The sequence below is a fragment of the Durio zibethinus genome, chromosome 27, assembly GCF_047325235.1.
Source record: "Durio zibethinus cultivar Kanyao isolate XHJ-2024 chromosome 27, ASM4732523v1, whole genome shotgun sequence".
NCBI lineage: Eukaryota > Viridiplantae > Streptophyta > Magnoliopsida > Malvales > Malvaceae > Durio > Durio zibethinus.
The window spans coordinates 1,312,507-1,333,987 of NC_143188.1; the positions used below are offsets into that span (position 1 = coordinate 1,312,507).

Genomic DNA, 21,481 nt, shown 5'->3' on the forward strand with positions numbered 1-21,481 from the left:
AAGGGACCTATGTGCGATTTAAGCATTTTTATTAGAAAGGCAATACGGTGTAATAAATGAATTGAATATGAATCATGAATGGTTAAGGTTCATGATTTGTTTATTTATTTTTAAAATTATTTTTTTTGATAAAAAATTTATTTACCACATTTAAATTCAATTCGTTTAAATAATACAATATTTTCGTTTACTTTGTATTCAATTCATTTCAATTAAATAAATTTATTTTTAACATTAAATAAATATATTTATGAATATATATAAATAAAAATATTTATGAACAATAAATAAATTAAAATCAGATAAATTTGAACAAACAATCATATAATTATATTTAAAAACAAATAGATTTTAATCAAATAAATTTTAAATAAATTTACTTATAAATATAAACCTATCAAATAAATTTCCATTCTTAAAAAATTCTGTTGATTTAGACTGACGCCGAGAAGCAACTCTAGCTGTTTAATAGTGGAATAACGGTTTTTATTTTAAAAATTTATTAAAAATAAAATTATAATTATTAAATAAAAATAAAACATTTTACTAACAAATTTTTTTTGGTAAGAAAAATTCAAAAGTAGATAAATTGTTCAGTTCTCTAGATCATGACAAAATGTGTCATATTTGACAGTCTAAGATAGGTAATTATAAATTGTTCATTTACCTTATATCAGTATTAATAGATTGTTGTTTTTAGAGCTTTGGATTGTGGCTATAAACTATAGCAGTTTAATCGTTGAATAACAGTTTTTTTTAGAAAAAAATTATTAAAAATTGAATTATAATTATTAAAATTTTAACATTTTACTAACATTTTTTTTGTAAAAAAAATTCAGAGGTAGATAAGTTGTTTAATCTCCTAGATTAAGATAAAATGTGTCATATTTGACAGTCTAAGATAGGTGATTATAGATTGTGCATTTACCTTATATCAGTATTGATAGACTGTTGTTTTTAGAGTTTTGAATTGTGGCTATAAACTATAGCCGTTTAATCGTGGAATAACAGTTTTTTAAAAAGAATTATTAAAAATTGAATTATAATTATTAAAATTAAAATTTTAACATTTTACTAACAAATCTTTTGTTTTTGTAAGAAAAATTCGGAGGTAAATAAGTTGTTCAGCCCCAAAGATCAGGGTAAGATGTGTCATACTTGACAGCTTAAGATAGATGATTACAAGTTGTACATTTGAGATGATCTCAACAAATAACCTATGACAAGACTCAAATCCAAAACTTTTTTGTTGAGGAAAATGATCTAAATCGATTGAACCAATCATTTATTGATATTTTACTAATAAATCATATAATTATTTTTGGGTGACATTTCTTATAAACTACTACATATTCATTATTTAAAAATTTTCACTGTTCATATAAACCTAAAGTTATAGGCTATAAGCTTCTATGCCAGAAGGTTTCAATTCAAACTTTCATTGCAGCTAAATATAACCCTCGTGCTGTTTTAAAAAATGGAAAAAATAAAAAGGATATAATCTCTCAGCAATCCTTTGCAACCAAAAACCAAGATTTTAGCTTGAAAGATGATTTACAAACCATAACTTTGTATGTAAGTTATATATAGAAAACTTTAACAAATCCTCTCTTCCGTAGGGCTCTCTCCACCTTACAAAAATAACCATTTTTTTTAGTGGTTCATGTTGTCAAGTTCCCTCCTCTTGTTCTCGTATAAATACCTCATTTGAGGAGAGCTTCTTCAAACCAGAGCCCAAGGGGCAACATCTAATAAAAGGAAAGAGCCCCAACAGCTCTGTTTAGTTTTTTTTTTTCATTCCTTTGCATATCAAAGGAAAAAAGCAAAAAAAAGAAGAAAAAGGGAGAAACTTTGTTTGGAAAAAAAGATTTTATATTAATTAGTGTGAAATTAGCTGTTTGGAAATGGGGAGTAAGGTTGCAGTTATCAGTATTTGTTCGGTTTTCCTAGTGGCCATGGTGGTGGCTGTGGCAGTTGGTGTTAACCGCAGCCAAAGTGGAAGCGATAACGGCGGTGGTGCTAGTAGTGGTGAGATATCGACTTCGACCAAGGCGGTGAAAGCCATTTGCCAACCCACTGATTACAAAGAATCATGTGAGAAAAGTTTGTCAAATGCCAACACCACTGATCCCAAGGAGCTTGTTAAGATTGGCTTCCAAGCTGCCATTAGCGAGATTGAGAAGGTAATCGCTAACTCAACCACCGTGAAAGAGGTAGCCAAGGACCCAATGGCTCGTCAGGCTCTTGAGAATTGCAATGAGCTCATGGACTATGCCATTGATGATCTTAAGAACTCATTCAATCAACTTGGGGCATTCGACATTAGCAAACTCGATGAATTCATAGAAAACCTCAAGATTTGGCTCGGTGGTGCCATCACCTACCAACAGACTTGCCTGGATGGATTCATTAACACAACTGGTGAAGCTGAAACAAAGATGAAGGAACTTTTGAAGACTTCTCGGGAGCTTACTAGCAATGGTTTGGCCATGGTTTCTGAGATATCTTCAATCCTCAACAATCTCAACATTCCAAACGTGGGCCAAATTGACACTACTGGTGCCGAACGCAAGCTGTTGTCTGAGGATGGATTACCTTCATGGGTCAGTCCAGGGCAGCGCATGCTCCTTCAACACACTCCAGCCACCATTAAGCCTAATGTTGTTGTTGCTAAGGGTAAAGGTGGCAAATATAAAAGCATCAATGAGGCCTTGAAAGAAGTCCCCAAGAAGAATCCCACTACATTTGTCATTTACATTAAGGCTGGAGTTTACAACGAGCAAGTGCTTGTCAACAAGAGCATGAGCAATGTTATGTTCATTGGAGATGGCCCAACCAAGACCATCATCACCGGTAGCTTGAACTATGCTGATGGAACTGGCACATTCAAGACTGCAACAGTTGGTTAGTACAACAACTAGATTCAAGCATTTCCCCGAAACTAAACAAGATATAAAGTGTTTGCGTTTGAATCTTGCAGGTGTTGTGGGTGAAAAATTCATGGCCAAGGGCATCGGATTCGAGAACACTGCTGGAGCCATCAAGCACCAAGCTGTCGCACTTCGTGTGCAAAGTGATCAATCCATCTTCTATAACTGCCACATGCATGGCTACCAAGACACCCTCTACGCTCACAGCCATCGCCAATTCTACAGGGACTGTACCATCTCTGGAACCATTGATTTCATCTTCGGTGATTCTGCTACCGTCTTGCAAAACTGCCATATCATCGTCAGGAAGCCATTGGACAATCAACAATGCATCGTCACCGCTCAAGGAAGGATCGAACGTCGTGAGGTCTCGGCCCTTGTTCTCCAAAACTGCACAATCTCCGGAGCCCCAGAATACATCCCTGTGAAGGATAAGAACAAGGCATACCTTGGCCGCCCATGGAAGGAATTCTCCAGGACCATCATCATGCAATCTCAACTCGATGACATCATTGCCCCAGAGGGTTGGTTGCCCTGGAATGGTAACTTCGCTCTTGACACTTTATGGTATGCTGAGTTTGGCAACCGGGGACCTGGTGCAGTTCAGACCAACAGGGTTAACTGGAGGGGTGTCAAGAAAATCAGAGCACCTATGGCCCGGAGATTCACTCCTGAGGTGTTCTTACGTGGTGGCGATTGGATCCCCAAATCCGGGGTGCCCTACACTCCTGGCATGATTCCTGGACTGTAGAGAATCAAAATATGAAGATGATCATCATGAACAGCTTTATATATGCTAATTAGTGTTACAATTATAAAATATAAATTTCCACATTGTAATATTTTCTCTAATGCCCAGGGCATTAAGGAATAAATAAGTTGGCAGAGACAAAAAAAAAAGAACCCAAGTTCAAAATCATTTTTCTCCTCATATAGAGACTTCTTTTTGGTAATTTGAGCCGTGATTTTGAATTCTTTTTTTAGATTTTTGGTCAAAAACTATGATGAAATTCCAATATAATTCGAAAATTCCTCTTCGAACTTAATCATACATGATGACAGAACAAATTTATTTGTATTTTGAACAAATGAAATTTACAACAAAGGGGAACAAAATCTTTTTTTCATTAAGCAGTAAGGTTCTTAAGTTTGACTCACTACATTCTCTTTTCGAGTTGATCAAATAAGCTTATATATTCTTTATGGATGAGAAAAAAATTGAAAAAATCAAAAACCAATTTGAAACTGTAATTTTATATTCAATTTAGATCAAAATTGAATATTAAATATATATATATATATATTAAATTCAGATAAGATTTTGACTCGAAATATGAAAAATTTTAAAAAAAGTGAATAGAATTAAATTTAAAATTTTTAAAGTTTTTTTATATTTTAAATTTCTATAAAATAAAAATAATTATTTTATATATAAATATATTAAAAATATAATTAAAATAATATTTAAAAAACAAAAAAATTAAATTTAAAAAAATGATGAATTGAACCAGTAAAATTCGATTCGGATTAAATCCATTTTAAAAAAAAATTGATTCAAATTTGGATCAAATTTTAAAATTTTATAATATTATATATTTTCTAAAAAAATTAAATTAAATCCAAATCATTATCACTTTTAATATTACTCTACTATAGTTTATTTTATTATTACTAAAAAATTCAAGAGATTTTGGGTTCCCTAAAAGTCTAAAAATGGGCTTAAAAAGAAAAAAAACCCTAAATTGCCCAAGGTGCCAAGAATTGGGCCAATTAGCCCCAATCTATAAAATGCAGCCCAACGCTCTCTTCCTGGTGAGCCAGAACAGCACTCGTCGACCAACGCGGGAAAAGGGTCCGACGAAAGATTTTGAAACCTCTCTTTCTCTCTCTTCGCCATATCCACTGGCTTTTGCTGCAAAACGGAACGCCAAAGTTCCTTACTTTCCCTCAGTTTCTCTTCGAATTTTCTCGATAACCGAACAGTAAAAAACCTCCAATTTTGTCCCACCTCAAGACCCTGGGTTTCCGCTAATGAATTCAATTCACCAACAACACCAAAACAACGCAAAGCTAAACCCTAACTACAGAAGAAGAAGAAGAAGAAGAAGAAGAAGAAGAAGGAGATGACTAGCCAACAACATCAGCACCACCACGATGGCGAGTTTGGAGGTGGTGAATTTGGGAAGTTCCACAGAGTCCAGCCGAAGCGTGATTCGAAAGCCAATTGGGAAGTCTATCTCGCCAAAAAACTTGAAGACTATCTCTTGAAGATTTGCTCCGGTGATATTACTTGGTCCGACGGCGATGAGGGATATAGCCTAGTGAATTTCGCTGAAGGTTCTGCCCTAATTTCCAATTTACCCCCAAAAAAGAAACATTTTTCCTTGTGAATTTTTTTAATTTATATATTTTTCTATGCAGCTGCATTGCTGCTTCAGGGTTCGGTTCAGGTGTATAGCGGAAAAGTAGAGTATCTATACAACTTGGTTTTGCATGCTTTGGCGTTTCTTTCTCAGAAAAGGTTCTTTCTTTTCCCAATTTTTCATCTTATTTGAAAATTGTTATCTTCATGTCAGTAAGGGTTGCTTTTCAAATGAAGCTTAAAAATGGTGCATGTATTTGAACAGGCAACAGGATCAACCAGAAGGCACGGCAGCCCAGCCTGAACGAAGGGCTTCACATGCTTCTTCAGATGAAGAAAATGATCAATTCTGGGGCTTAGATGATGCCTAAGGCAAAGATTTAAATAACGGTTAGATAACGGTATAACGGCTGCTATTTTGAGATCGCGTCATCATTTATTACAGTTATTGAAGAAAAAAGGGCAGAGAATTTAAATTTTATCTATAATAAACGTATTACGGCCGTAAATTACAGCGTAATATTAAATAACAGTAATAGTGATTCGTTATTGATCGTTATTTTATTTTTCATTCAAAAATTTAAGAAAAAAATTTTGATTTGATTCTGTTTAAAAACTTAAAATAAAAATAATAAAAATAAATAAATATTAATTTACAAATTCAAGAAAAAAAACTCACAAAATTTAAACTTTTAAAAATATCAATTTTCTTAAATTCAACTTCAATCGAGATTAAATATATACAGTTTAACATAAATAATTAATTCAGTACTCAAATTTTTTTTTAATTTTTAAATTTGCTTTGATTTTGTGTGTTTGAGATTGGATTAAGTTATAGTGGATTGATAGAAAGGAGTAGGAGTTGTTGAGATTTAAAATGAAAGATAAGAGATGAAAGTGAGACTTGAGATTGACGAAGACGAACAAATAACATATAAAAAAAAAAGAGAACTAAGAGATGAGGATAAGGATGAAGGTTTGGAGAAAAAAATTATTGAATGCAAGGTGAGGGGATGAAAAGTTGTGTGAGTTTATGTAATTTAGTCAAGAAGCAGAAGTAGATTTTAGGCTATTGTTATTGAAAATTGCCCACAACACGAAGGCTGTCAAGTTTAATTTACTTTAAGCTCATAAAAAGTAATTCTCTTGGCTCATTAACAGTAATGCTTTTACTTAATTTATGAATGTCTAATAACTTATTATTTGATTTATGCATAACATAATTTGATAATAATTTGATGAGTATGGTAATTAAATAATTAAATATATCATTATTATGATTATTTATTTTTTATATGTTTATTTATCTCTTGTTATTTTTTAATTATCATATAAATAATTTTTTAAATATGAATATTTTATTATAAATATTTTTTCTTAAATAAATAAAACACATTATATGATATAAATTACTTTAAAAATCATAAAATAAGAGCTTTTATGATTAATAATTAAAATTATTATATTTTATAACTAGTTGAGCTAAATTTAAAAAAATTCACGATCGCGATAGTCATAATAACCGCAAAGGTCTCTATTATATCCGTAATCGTGACAAACGCAATGCGACCGAAAACATAACCATTATCGCAATTTAAATCCCTTGTTCCAAGGTACCCTTAAACCACTGACCTGGTATTTTTTTTCATTGGGTTGAAATTGTACTGGTTAGTATCAGCTGAAACGAGCTCATTGCAGTGGAAGCAAAGATTAGCTTAGATAGGTAAGCCAACAAAGAGACTTTGTTGAATCACTTTGTGAAGCCCCCTGCAAATTTAGTTGTCCTTGAAGGTGATTGTGATGGCAGCGAATTAGATTCATATCTGGTATTACAGTTGCTTAGCTCTGTAGTATGAAGTTTGACTAAATATATAGCCTAACTCTTTGATTGATTTTTGTGGCTGCAGTTGGCAACGAATGATCTCTACCAGGATTTTATTCTATTAGATCCAAGTGGTGCAGTAGCAATTGATGATTATTTAAAAGGTGATGAAGCTAGCAAAGGAGACTGTGGCACTCATAGGAGCAGTTCCAGGCACAAGAGCTTTCAGTCTCCTACATGGCATTCAAGGGGGACTGCACATAAATCATCTCTTGGAAAAAAATAAGGATGCTAATGTTAATCAATCTCATAGGCCTGTTTGTGGTTTTGGTGTTGATGACTGTAATATTGGGCCCGATCCTCCTGCTGCTGATAATTTTGTAAATTTAGATCATGGATTTGATATGGAAGATCGGTATTCAGAACCTAGAGACTTAGATGATTTAGATGATGATGATAATGATCCATGGAAACCTCTGAATCCCCATGAACCTGGAAACTTGAAAGTAAGGCTTTTCAGAGAAGGTAGTTAAAAAATTGGCTTCTTACATACTTTTTTCCACCTGTATAATTTTGGTCAATACCTAAGATTGGCTTCTTCTGATTTTTCTTCACAAACAGTAAAAGCTTTCAGAAGGAATGGGACAAATTCTACAAAGAGTATTCCTATAACTACTCTCTTTCCACTCGCTAGATTGCATGGTACTATTAGTCCAGAACTTACAGAAATGTGTGAAAGGCGGCAGAATACCTTTGCAAGACAAAGGGAGTCTAAGTCTCTTCCATTATATGAAAAGGTATGTTTAGTAAAACTTGGACTTAGGTGAACCTGGTTCATGGTTGGTTTGTTCAACATGTTTGCTTATTTCAGCTTCGGCAATCACTAACTGGTCGAGGAAATAGAGCTGCTGATACTTTTGCTAATTTTGAAGATGACAATGAAGACAATAGATATGATGGTGAGAATGCAGATTTTTGCGGACCCGATTGCGACGTGCCAGAGATGTCTATGGATGAAGATTTACATTTTCAGAATGAGAAGGTTAGCATATCAGTGATATGATCATTTATTATATTTACCCACTAGAAAGTATGAGATTTTCTGTTGCTCATTTATTGATATTTTCATAGCATGAGGATTGTGACGCTGAATTTGGAACCAATGAAATGTTTGACCATGGGGATCCACATTCCCAAGCAAGCCTGGGAGATCTCTGCCGCTGTCACCTAGTAAGCATATTTTGTTTTTACATTTACAATAAGCAAACAATGAGTAAGCCTTTTCCCACCATGTGTGGTTGAACATGGATCTTATGATGCCTGTCCGCTCAATTGAGGACCAAATTCTTCGGTGTTACCTTTGAGATGAAAATTTTTCTTAAAAAAGAGAAAAAAAATGTTAGTTTTTTGGCTTGGATGCCGGATTTTGTCCATCAAGAAGTTGTGACCAGTTTAGAGAATTGAGATGCTTGATAATCTTTTATAAGTTTAAGCTACTTCTGGAATTATGCTTTCCATGCCTTTATATTTAGTTTATCCCTTTCCTCTTCCATCTCATTTGGAGAGCTCAGAATCTCTGAATGCTGTTCCTGAAAGTAGTGATGTTCAAAATTACAGCAAGTTAGATAAAGCCTGTCACTATAAACTTGAGAACTATGCTTTGCGGCTGGGTTGTTGCTTGAATATACTACATGTATGTCATGCAGGATGCTCTGCTTGCCAGCATAGCTGAAAGCGAGAAGCAAACTGAAATGTCTGCTCGAGTTTCGTAATGGAAACAGAAAATTGAGCATAACTTGGAAGAGCAGGTACATAAATTTAGCTTCAATTCTATGTCTTGAATTCATTTTTGGTTTTCCACTATCATAACCACTAATCATTTGTCACTGTTATTGCTCTTCTAAGTTTGTGCCTTTTTCCTGGCAGTTTAAACTAAGGATAGTTTTTGTTTTAATAGGATTCACATCCTCCATTTGATATTCACGAGTATGGCGAAAGAATTCTTGACAAACTATCACTTGAGGCCGACAATGGAAATGCCATGTCATTCAGTGATGTTGTTAAGGGCCAAGAAAAGCATGATGTTGCTCGAACCTTTTCTGCACTTCTCCAATTGGTATTTCTTTTTTTCTCATTTTAAGCAAAATTCAGTAGTCATTTCCCTCTAGCTAGAAGTAGTTTAGTTAAATTATTGTAGTAAATTTCTGAGACAAGACTTCCTTATGGTTTTCTATTGTTCAAAAAAAAAAAAAGACCAAGTCTTGCGCTCTTGTTCTGTATTTTCAGTGTAATGTCTTAAAAGGAATTAGGTGGTGTAATATCACCAAAGAGGCACTTTTCATTACTGGTGCATTAACAAGGTTGCTATTAACATTTTGTCATACAGGTGAACAATGGAGATGTTGACTTAGATAGAAATGGAGTTCATGGTGAGTCCGTTTGTTATTCGGCTGTAAACCCTTTCCACGTTCAGCTCCTCAAGCACGACAAGAGAAGAGTAGAAACTCAGCTTCGAATGCCCCGAAGTAGAAGCAAATTGCTCTCGAGTAAAGAGCCTACAAAAGGTAACAAGAATAAATCTTCCCCAGAGAAATGTACAAAATTGTCATCAAAACCAAATTGCAAATATTCTGTGAAACTTGGAAAGTTTGGTGGTCTTAGGTGCACTCCTGAAGGCAAGAGGAGACGAAGATCTCTATTTGTTGAATCCACGGACTTACATTCTGCACTGTGATTTAACATCTAATAGAAGTTAGGCAAGTCTTCTATTGTTGCAGCAATTCAACACCTCAGCTGAATGGCTCAGAACACTTCATTATAGTTTTAGATTATTTAACAATGTTAGCTACCATTTGTATTGTTGCTGTAACTTTATACATTGGATGTACGTATCAGTCACAATGCCTTGTAATAACATAGTACTACCAATTTTCCATGTAGATCATGCTCTTTTGCTATGTAATAACATCAACCTGTTTCTTTCTATCATGATTGATAGCAAGAGAAAAGACCACTTTAGATTTCTTTTGATAATGAGTTATGGAAAAATTCGAGTTCAACTCTTTGAAGAATGAAGTATATATTAACCCTTGAACCAAAATGTTCGAGTGCCCTTTTCCCTTGAGCTTGACAAAACATTTAAAATTTGAATTTTTTTGACTAATTTAACCTTAGTCAAGTAATGCAAAGCTGAGGCACTGTGTCATGTACCAAATTTTGGGCATTCATCAATGAAGAAGGTTGTCGATGTATTGAAGGTCAAGGTGATAGTCATTTATATTATAATATTTGATAATTTATAAAATTTGAAATACAATTTAAAATTTGAACAATATTATATATCAAATGTATTTTATATTTTGTATTAATATAAATTATGATATATAATTTTCATATAAAATATAATAAAAATATATAAATTTTAATATTTTATATTATACATAAACCGAGAGAAAAGAAAAATGAATATCGAAAATCGTAGCTTCAGTATTTAGTCGACAAATGTTGAAATAAGCAAAGAAAAAGGTTTAGATGGGCCTTGGCCTTTAAGAACTTTGTGAATTTTGAACCAAATTTGTAATAATTTAATTATTCATAAAATCATTTTTAACATTATCAAATACATTAATAACAAAGTTTTTAGACATTATAACAAGAGTTAATAAGATGCTATATATCCATTAAAAAATAAAAAATTAATTAAAAAATCAGATAAATCTCTTATTTTTAACTTAACTTATGAAATTAAAAAATTTTACTGAAGATATATCAAATATTTTTTTTTCACAATACCTTATTTAATTTAAGTGATAATACAGAACAAAAAATTGGGGTGAAGTTGAATCTGCAAGGGATTAAAGGTGTAAGATAATAACACACCTGGTAAAATTCAACGATATTGATTCAATTGATTAAAGTTCATTTTTTTTTATGAAAAAATTTTAGATTCGAGTCTTATCAGTAGTCATTTATTGGAATCATATTAAATGCAAGATCTGCAATCATATATTTTAGGTTATTATATACGATACATCTTGTCTTGATATGAGAGATTGAGTAATCTATCTATCTCTGAATTTTTTTTTATAAAAAAAAAATAATATTCAAATAAGTGTTACAATCGAGTTGCATTTTCCTATGATTATATCATGATAATTCGAACAGAAGCAGCTGGCAGAATTGGGATTGAGAGCAAAACTAACGAAAATTTTTCACTGTTCTGTATTGTTTGCAGATTGTCTGAGCATTTACTAGACATGTAGACGTGGGTATCCTCAGTGTTGTAATAAGAGGGGTTTCCATGTGCTTTCTGTTCCAATGAACTGTGCTCAGAATAAAAATATTTATGCCTAATGATATGTGGCATCCATCAATGTGATAATAATAATAATGTGATTTATATATAATAATGAAAGAAAGAAGATTATAAAGTTTTGCTTTATATGTTTCCAAAAGTCAAAACAACTTTTGAATTTAGGATTTTCTTGTTAAAAGTAAGAGGTAGCTGCTTTAATCAAGTCTGCAGGGTAAAATGATTGTTAGAAGAAATATAAGTTTTAATTTAATTGATTTATATAATAATTATTAAAAATAATATTTAATAGATTTAAATTTTAAATTTTAATGTCTTTATTTTTTAAACTTTTTATTATCATATGGCATACTCTTTTATTATATATATATATATATATATGAGAAAAAGCTTTAGTGGAAATTATATAAAGCTGCATTGCCAAACTTCAAAAGCTAATGATATATGGGATAAATTGGTAACAAGTGATCCCAATGATTACAAACAGAAACGGGTTAAATGTGTACGAAGCCTGAAACTGCCTTTCATTTGTCATCTATATTACAAAGCTACAACACAATCTTATCTTGAATTAAGAGAAAGAGGTAGCTTGACTTTTGTTTAGATAATAATATAATAAAAAATATAAAAGACCCATGATTTAAAATTTTGATAAAAATTATACATAAATTTTTAAAAATAAATTTTATATTTGACCTATAAAAACATACAAAATTTGAAATATAATTCTATCCAAAATCCATGGGAGGTGGGGCAAAAATTACTAGAAGTAAATGTCCATCTACCAACTGTTACTAATTTGCTACTGTCATGTCATACAAGTTACAAGCTAATGAGATAAAATAAAAATAAATTCTTAGTTTAAATAAGTGGTAGTGCCATTAAATAACTCGGCATTTACTTGTGTTTGCCACTTCCCAACGGCCATTACCACCTTGAGCCCCCAAGCTAATCCTTTCCTTTGAACTTTCCCATCTTCCGAAAGTGAATTTCTAACAGCAGAAAAGAGAGAATTTTTGGAAACAATGTCAAACAAGTCCCCAGTCTTTCCAATGCCTGAGCCTCAGCATTTCAGTGACTATGGCTTTGACCCCCAAATCGATTATTTTCAGGTTTTTGAGGCTTTCAAATGTATCCCTTTTGTTTCTATGTTTAGTACTTTGCTTACCCATTTCTTGTTTCTGCCTAAAAAACCAGGTTTTGGAAGAAGCAAAGAAGCACAGGAAGGAAACATCAAGATCCATAGACTTGTTACATTTCAAGCTTCAAAAACCCATCTCAAAGGACGAGCATTCCAAGAAAAACCACAATGCTAAAAAGAAGAAACGTTGGTGGAAAAATGCTCTCTTGCTCTTCAAGTGGAAAAAATGGACACGTGACACTCTTGATCTAGATCTTGAGCTTGAACCTGACGTCCATCGTGCAAGGGCTACAGCTTTTAGGGCTTCAATTTCAGGACCTGTTTACATAACTGAGAGCAGAAGCGGTTCAAGCACCCCTTACAGAAGCACAAGTCGCCCATCTTCAGGTCCCTTGGCTGGTACTTTGACTCCTACAAGAAAAGGAGACGTGGAAATTCCTTATCTGAGTCTCAGGGAACTCAACATGGAGCAGCATCACAGGGTTTCTACCTCTGCCATGCCCATATATTTGGTCACTTAACCAAACCAATCTCTCTTTTTTTTCTTATTTTTTCAATCCATTTCGTTTTTCAGGTCAAGCTAGGGTTATGCAAACTGTAAAACTAAAGTGTTTGATAAGTACTTTTAATGGAGGACATGGCTTCATCCTCCATTGTTGGTTGTTGCTAGCTTGCTGCTTTACTGATTTCTGCAAACTAATGAACTCGTGCATTGACCAAGACTCTTCACCTCTTTTTTCCTTTCTTTTTTTTTTTTTTACCTTCGTATTGCATTGCTTTCGTGCACAGAAATCAATGACTTTTTTAGTTCAATCTTTCAAGATTTTACTTGTGATCCCAATCTACTGCAAACAACAAGTTTTTGGGTTGTTGAAATGTGAACAAAACGTGAAATCCGGTTCTAGATTATTATATATGCAGATATATTCGTATCTTTTTGGTAGTCTTTTGTTAAATTTTCTTCCCTTTATTTGTGGGCCATTGCCCATTGGACCAATTTTGAAATTGATAACATTTTATTTGTTAATCAGTCACAACAAAAAATTATATAAAAATTTATAATTTATAATTTATTTATAAATTATATGCATTACTAAATTATTATTAATTAATTAATTACATTACAATGATAGTAAATAATATGTTCTTTTTAAAAATATGTGATTTGATCAATTTTAAATGTGTAAATGATACATCAATATCTTTAAATTATTCGAACTTGATTTAAATAAAATTTAAATTTGATTCGATTATTATCGAATTGAGATCGAGTTTGAATAGTTTAATTTATCGAATAAACTGAGTTTAAGCATTATAATACTCTATTTGAATTTTTATCTCAAATTAAATTTAAATTTAAAAATTAAAACTCAATTGAAATTAAGTCGAATTTCAAATAACAAATTTTAAATCAAATTCGAACTCAAATTTTTTATTGTATTGACTCGATTTAACTTAATTATATTTTTAATTAACATAAAATCATGATCAAAGAGATTTCACAATATCAAAAAAAGTTAATTAAGTTAATAAGATTTGAATATTTTATTTATAAAATTTATATTACAATTTCATTTTCAACAATCTTTTTTAACAAACTATCTATAAATTCAATATAAATCATTTTTAAAGCTTATGATTTAGCTTCACCTTAAATCGGAGAAGACTCTCCTCACCTTAAATTTTCTGTTCAAAACTTTGAAACCACAGCAGAAGACGCCAAAATTACGAGCGGCGGCAGCATGTGCAATTAGGTGTTCAGATCAGAGCCATTGTTTTTGGCTTGAGTGAACCTGATGGCATTGGCGACGACGTCCTTTTCCTATCCTTTTCCTTTAGGAAATCAATTCAAAGGTGCCCCTTGTCAGCTTTGGTCAATGGGAGGTGGTAGATGCTAAATGTAAGGATAACCAACTACCCTTTTTTTATTAATAAACAAGAGGCCCATTTTTTGTGTTCATATTCTTTCTGAGCAATTATTGTTTGTAAGACATCAACACTTTTTTTTTTATGTACGATGTTTTAATTTTTTTAAAGAGCTGACATGTGGAGATAAAAAAAAAATTAAAAGTTTTGAATTTTAAATTTTAAATATGTTAAATTTTATTTTTAAAAAATTATTATATAAATCAATTAAATTTAATTTTAAATTCAATTTGTTCTTGCTTTAATTAATGATAAAAAAATTAAAAAATCTAAAAATTGATTCAAAACAGTATTTGATTTAATGAATCAATTTTTTTAATTAGTTTGAATAAAATTTAGATATTAAATATATATTAGATTCGATTAGATTTCAAATCGAGAGATAAAAATTTTAAAAAAAATCAAATTAAATTAAATTATATTTTTTATTTATTTTTTATATATTTTAAATTTTTTAAAAATAAAAAAAATAATTTTATATCAAAATCTATTTAACTATATTAAAATTTTATATTAAAATGATATGTAAAATTTAAAAAATTAAAAAAATGATAAACCGAATCAAATTAAACCAAACTGATAAAAGAAAATTGATTCTGTTTGATTCATATTATGATCAAATTTTAAAATTTTATAATATTATGTAATATATGAAAAAATAAAATTGAATCCGATCCAACCTAAACCGTTATCACTCCTAACTTTAATATTAAGATAGAAGAGAAAATTGAAAACCCTTAACAAAATCTTTGCATGTTTACTTTGATGCTTTTAAAATAGGGAAGCATTTCGCTTATAATTTGTTTTATTATAATTTTATTATTAATTAATCATAATAAAAATTATGTAAAAATTCATCAGTTAAAAGTATAGGATCTAAATATTTTTATAAACTCTATATAATACTAAATTCTAATTTATTAATTGAATATGCTTCTTAAAAATATTTTGCATTTTGTCTATAATTCTTTTTATTGTAATCCTACAATCATTCCACCACAATAAAAAATTATGTAAGTTCCACCATTTATAAATATAGATTCTATATAAAATTTTAATGAATCTTACATAATTTTTAATTATAATTGATTAATTATAGTGTAATAATTATAAGTGATTCACTTACAATTTTTTACTTCAATCTTATAATTTGTCCAATTATAATAAAAATATTTAACATACAATTGAAAAGTTTTATGTTTGCATACACCTAAGCTATAGCTTTATTAAATTTATTCATAATCAGTAGTTGATTCATGATTCCACTAAAGAATATGACTAGTATCCCTTTCTTCAAACAAAAACAAATTTTAATTCGCAAAGAAAAGTTGTGATTAAAAGATTTTTTTTTTAACCTTTGAACAATCTTTTTGGGAAATGAGTGAGTTTGGAGCTATAAAATTAGATGAATTTTAAATGCACCACAAAATTTTTTTTTACACATTTTAAATTTTTTTAAAAAATATTCTTATATTAAATATTAATTTTAACTTTTAGTATATAACAAAAATACCTCAGATGTTAAGCCCAATCGAGTCTGAATTTTTTATGTTTTTGAAAATTCGCTTCCGAGATTATAATATAAATCTCGAAAATTCATTTTCGAGAATTATATTATACACTTGAAAACGAATTTTGAAAATATATTATAATTCTTGAAAATAAATTTTTAAAATTTATATAGCATTTTTGAAAATAGATTTCTAAGATTTACATTGCATTCTTAAAAATGGATTTTCGAAAATCATAAATTTTAAGATCCTTCAAGAATAATATAAACATGGTAAAACATAAAACATCTTAAATCTATCAAATTAACCTCAACTCATTTATATTTTTTAGTTTTTCAGTAATTAAAGATAATATTCTTATCTTATTTTTGATCGATTTTGGTTTAATTGTGATTGAAATACATGTGAATATAGATTAAAATTTGTGATAATATTTAGGTGAAATCGAATTTTAAAAATGACTTAAATAAAAATATATGAATTTATGAACTCGTTTATTTGATCATATATACGAAGAAAAGAGACATATAATTCCTAAGCAGACATGAAAAAAAAATGTGTTCTTGTCTTAAGACTTAAGAAAATCGAAAACATCCTTTTTGCCCATCATGCATGCTAAAAGAACTTGTACCCATGAATGCACCTGTACATCCAGCTGCTGACAGGAAACGTTGTGGTGCTCTTCCTTTTGATCTTTTGGATACCCATTGAGAGAGTAGTTAGTCTTTACTATGAATAATGGTTTTGCAATAAAATTCTTTGATTTTTTTTTAATTTTTTGGTGAATAAATTCTTTGGCTTTTACTCTTTGTAAACTACAATAAAAACTAATAAAAAATTATCAACTGGAGGATATGATGAATGATTTTTCGTTTATAAAACAGATTTCAATCCCCTTCTTCTCCAAATAAAAAACTATATAACATCCCACCATTTTATGCGAAAAAAATGGTTAAAATATACCTCAAAACAAACAAGGAATAATAGTAGTTTTTCTCACAAGTTGTCACTCTGGATTGGGATATCAATTTTATTTTTCTCAAATTCGATTTTTTAATCGAATGATAATGGAAATATATATTATATCGTAAGATGAAGATAAAAATAAATATAATTTTAAATTTTTTGTTGAATACAAGAATAAAGACGAATAATATAACATCTTTTTCTACCCATATTTTATATACATATTTATATATATAGTAAATAAAATTTTTATTAAATAAAATAAATTATTATTTTAAATTAATTAAAATTAATATTTTATTTAAAATATATATTAGTGTATATTTATAAAATAATTATATAAATAAAAAAGATAAAAATAAATTTTTGTTTCTATTTTTTAAAAAAAATTACTCATACTTATTAAATATCTACAAAGATGAAAATAAAAATAAATTTAAAATACTTATAAAATATAAATACGAAAATGAATATAATATAAAAATTTGAAATAAAAAAAAAAATTGTACCTACTTATACCCTATCCATTCTCATCCCTAATTCCGTGAGGCCAAGCGGAAGACTCCTTCAATTGATGAACCAATGATATTTTGTTGAACTTCCATTTCAACTGGATTTGTTTTCCATTTTATTACTTTTGGCATCAAAATCCTATTCAAGAAGACCAGATAATTGATATCTTTATCCTGTTTTACTTGAAGGAGAATGTCTTTGCCCACATCCTGGGGAGCTTGTTGTCGAATCTATTGTGTAATTGTTGTGTTTGCATGTGCTGCTTCAAAATGGACAAACATTGACATTGCACAATTTTTTTTATTTATCTCTGAAATATTTCCCCCACAAATGAGGAGAAAAGTTTTGGATATGCTAAGTTATGCTGAAACTTAAACGATTCTTCTGGCCTGAAGCTGCACTTCAAGTGACTGTTATGAAATCTCACATGATTTTTATTTGACTGACATAATTTGTAATACAAAACTTTAAGCACAATCCATACAATTGAACAAGTTTCAAAAGCCAACAGGCATTAGTTTTGAGTTTAGTTCAGTATAACGCACTGAAAGTAACACTGCATGTTGATAATGAAGGTGACTCCATAAACACAACATTCACACTACTATTATTAATTGCCTACCCGTAAAGATCGAAGGGCTGTGTCTCTCACGCTTGGTTATATTTATGTTTGCTTTTAGTTTGTCAGGTGCTCGGTTAACTCCAATAGAAGAATGTGCCATTTATTCCCTGCTGCAGTCGAATAAAAAATTTAAAGGATGTGCTTCAACAGGCTCTGGTTGCAGCAGCATGGATGCGCTAAGCTCAACTGCTTCCTGGCTTTTGGCGTTTTCCAACATCAAAGTGAACATCCATGAGGCCTGTTATTCCAGCAGTTATCTTTTGTCCTACCTTCACAGGGCCAACACCTTGTGGAGTGCCTACGAAAATTAAATCAACAGGGCAACTAATTAAGACTTCAAATGAAGAATTTATCTTTTTTGTTAATGAAATATTAGACAATAACTAAGCTTTCTAATCAGAAGTTAAAAAGAAAATGGACCAAAACAAATGGGGTATGCTAGAATTTATAACGAAACTGCAGCACCCCAACCAGTCACACCATATCACGCTACATATGAATGGAGTAATAGACAAATTAAAGTTGACTGAGAGACATAAAAGCACAATTTAACAATGTAAATATGCAATAGAATCTGGCAAAGAGTCCTATTTGGATGTAAGGATTGTCAACATGAATCAGATACCACAAAAGCAAATACCCCCTGAAAGCGAATGTGGTGTTGTTGCCCATGGCTTTTGGTCTTGGATCAACATAGTAGTTATTCAAGGACAACCACCAGAGAAACATGTACAAAATCTAACATTAAATGTGAAAGAAGAAAAACTGGGAAAAAAAAGCGAATGCTATATAACCTGTTAATATGACATCTCCTTCAAAAAGTGTCATAATGGAACTTATGTGGCTAATAAGGTAAGGAATTTTAAAAATCATATCCTTGGTGGAACCCTTTTGGCGTATTTCTCCGTCCACCTGTGATGAAAAGAAATTCATCTAACCTTGATCAGTTGGAATGAACAACAATAAGTTGAAGAACCCAAACGTACCAAAAAAAAAAAAGGTGAATAAAAGAGTACTAGTATATAAACCTTTAACCACAATTCCAAGTTGTCGGGATCAGGCACCTTAGACATCGAAAACTGCAAAAAAAAATTTTCTAGTCAGCAGACTGTGAATGATAATTAACCCAATAGAACGAGAGGAAGAATAGCAATTCTCCTCAGTCCCTATCAAAAAGAAGACACCTAGGCTAATGCTAAAGGTCAGTAAATGGTATGTTATCTGCTTCTGCACATGCCTGATTTGAGCTATTCATCAACTAAAAGCAAGAGAACACTCGAAATTTGGAGAAAAAGTTGTCTTGTTTACTCTTTCATAGGAATTTAATAGTGATTATTCCCAAGCAGAATGTGTAAAAGGTTAAAAGACACACTCATCATCTTGTCAACAGCTTCAAAATTAATTTAAGCATAATGTACTTCAGAGGAAAGATAGAGATGAAACTATTTCAGTTTTATTTCTTACAACAGAACTGATAGGTGTGAAGGTGTCCTGCCCTTTAGCAACTGTCCAAGGAAGACCTGCAGACTGACAAATGTGACCGAAAGGAACATCATTAAATCGAATAATAAGACAAGTGGAATCATGATTAATTGAAAGATCATGTGACAAATAAAACTCTTGTTCTCAAGAAGTAAAAGTGAACATATTGTTAAGGTCCATCATTAAAGTAGATGCTTCAGACTATGAGTTTTATTTCTTACAACAGGGCGCTGCAATTATCCAAAAGGATAATTGTTGTGTTTCCCAGCAAAAAAAAAAAAAAAAAAATCACTTTAGATACTCTTTATCATAGAATGAATTTCAACTTTTCACGTTTCACCAAGGCTGAGTGATTTGGTCCAATAATTACATGCTTCATTTAATATGTTGATCCCATACTCATTTGTTAACACACAAATGAAAGGAGTAAAACGGCCACAAAAGATGAAATTGGAGAACATTCAAAGGCAACCAGGTTCTCATGTGAAGTAACAACGCTTTAAGAAATGTACAGGAGAGCTCATATGAATAAAATTTGTACCTTTGCAACAGATTGGATTTCCCTTGCAGTCATATCCAATGCTAAAGCATAGCCTGAAGCACAAAAGTGGTAATTTCGGCATCAAATTGACCATTTAATCACAGTCTATATAAATTGTCGATGTGCAAAAGGAAACAAAAAGGAATGGAAAATGTGGCAGCATCCAATGATTCACATCCAAGTCATAACAAAATCAATCAACAAAAAAACTATTGTAAAATGTTAAGATAAGTAATCTCATAAAAAAGGTGGGGTCTTGAGGAGGATGAAAAGTAAATTACTTTGCTCCTTTATCATACCTTTTGCAGACAAATGGAGCTCTCAAGATTTTAAACCCACTCTCATCTTGAGCTTATCAGCCCCAAAGCTTTCCCTTTTACCCCAGAAAACAGCACTAAACAGAGTTCAGTCAAAACCCAAGTAATTAAAAGCAAATTACTTTGCTCCTTTATCATATTTTCTGCAGAAAAAGGGAACTCTCAAGTTCTTAAACCCACTCATATCTTGACCTTATCAGCCCCAAAACTTTACCTTTTACCCCAGAAAACAGTACCAAACAGAGTTAAGTGAAAACCCAAGTACCAGGAAAAACAAAATCTACAGTACTTGAATAGTCTAAACTAAAACCAGACATGTGAGCCTTGATCAGACAGAAATGATCCGATATTACCTCCAACATAACTCATGGCAGTGTTTTCAGGCACATCCCGAGCCTTTTGTCCGATCACAACTGCAAGCTCAACTTCATGATCTAAAGAATTCAAAGGGTGTGGAACCTCAATTGTCCCTCCATTTTCCAAATAGGATGATGTCGGCTTTAAAAACAACACTGGCTCCTAGAAACGCAATTTAAACGAATCAAAATCTGCTGTCTGTATACCATAATAAACGGGAATTAGATACCTTGGGGACAGCGTTGCCGAGTTCTTTGGCGTGCGCGGCATAGTTGCGGCCAACGGCGACAATTTTGGTCCCGAGGTTAAGGAGATTCTGTAAAGATGCTGCAGCCGCCATAGTTTCGTTTTTGGGTCAGAAATATGCTAAGAGAGAGTGAAGGAGTCCTCGATGAGCAGCTCTTACTTGGCGACTTGGCTTCGCGGGCTGGTAACAACTAACGAGGCTGGCGTTTTATTATTATTATTATTATTATTATTATTATTATTTTGTTATGTTAAAAAATAAGTTTAAAACTATTTACTTTTTAAATTATAAGTTTAAGAGAAATGATGAGCTTTTAAATTTTACTGCAAGCAATAAAACACATCTCTTAATATATAATAAAAATAACAAATAATTAATAAAATGTAACAATCGATTTAAAATTTTTATTGAATTCTATATTTTAATTATTTA

At 31.1% G+C, this 21,481-nt stretch overlaps 3 protein-coding genes and 1 pseudogene across 4 annotated transcripts; 3 read left to right on the plus strand and 1 right to left on the minus strand.

The window, feature by feature from the left end:
• Positions 1 to 1,724: 1,724 nt before the first annotated feature.
• On the plus strand, positions 1,725 to 3,881 carry LOC111280007 (putative pectinesterase/pectinesterase inhibitor 21). Its single transcript, XM_022867137.2, has 2 exons — positions 1,725 to 2,904; positions 2,981 to 3,881. Exons 1-2 carry the CDS (start codon positions 1,905 to 1,907, stop codon positions 3,679 to 3,681), a joined length of 1,701 nt encoding a protein of 566 aa, XP_022722872.1. The 5' UTR covers positions 1,725 to 1,904; the 3' UTR covers positions 3,682 to 3,881.
• Positions 3,882 to 4,696: 815 nt separating this feature from the next.
• On the plus strand, positions 4,697 to 10,190 carry LOC111280218 (condensin-2 complex subunit H2-like; annotated as a pseudogene). Its single transcript, XR_016334850.1, has 11 exons — positions 4,697 to 5,267; positions 5,352 to 5,451; positions 5,558 to 5,664; positions 6,991 to 7,118; positions 7,200 to 7,639; positions 7,736 to 7,911; positions 7,986 to 8,156; positions 8,246 to 8,344; positions 8,821 to 8,922; positions 9,072 to 9,230; positions 9,501 to 10,190. The product of XR_016334850.1 is annotated as a condensin-2 complex subunit H2-like (transcript).
• A 2,052-nt stretch (positions 10,191 to 12,242) lies between these two features.
• On the plus strand, positions 12,243 to 13,468 carry LOC111280141 (uncharacterized). The gene is made up of 2 exons (XM_022867323.2): positions 12,243 to 12,538; positions 12,624 to 13,468. Exons 1-2 carry the CDS (start codon positions 12,452 to 12,454, stop codon positions 13,086 to 13,088), a joined length of 552 nt encoding a protein of 183 aa, XP_022723058.2. The 5' UTR covers positions 12,243 to 12,451; the 3' UTR covers positions 13,089 to 13,468.
• Positions 13,469 to 17,890: 4,422 nt separating this feature from the next.
• LOC111280064 (oxaloacetate tautomerase FAHD1, mitochondrial-like) lies at positions 17,891 to 21,247 on the minus strand. The gene is made up of 7 exons (XM_022867217.2): positions 21,032 to 21,247; positions 20,799 to 20,964; positions 20,129 to 20,181; positions 19,570 to 19,632; positions 19,134 to 19,184; positions 18,900 to 19,017; positions 17,891 to 18,403 (listed from the first exon to the last, which is right to left on the minus strand). Exons 1-7 carry the CDS (start codon positions 21,140 to 21,142, stop codon positions 18,288 to 18,290), a joined length of 678 nt encoding a protein of 225 aa, XP_022722952.2. The 5' UTR covers positions 21,143 to 21,247; the 3' UTR covers positions 17,891 to 18,287.
• Positions 21,248 to 21,481: the final 234 nt, after the last annotated feature.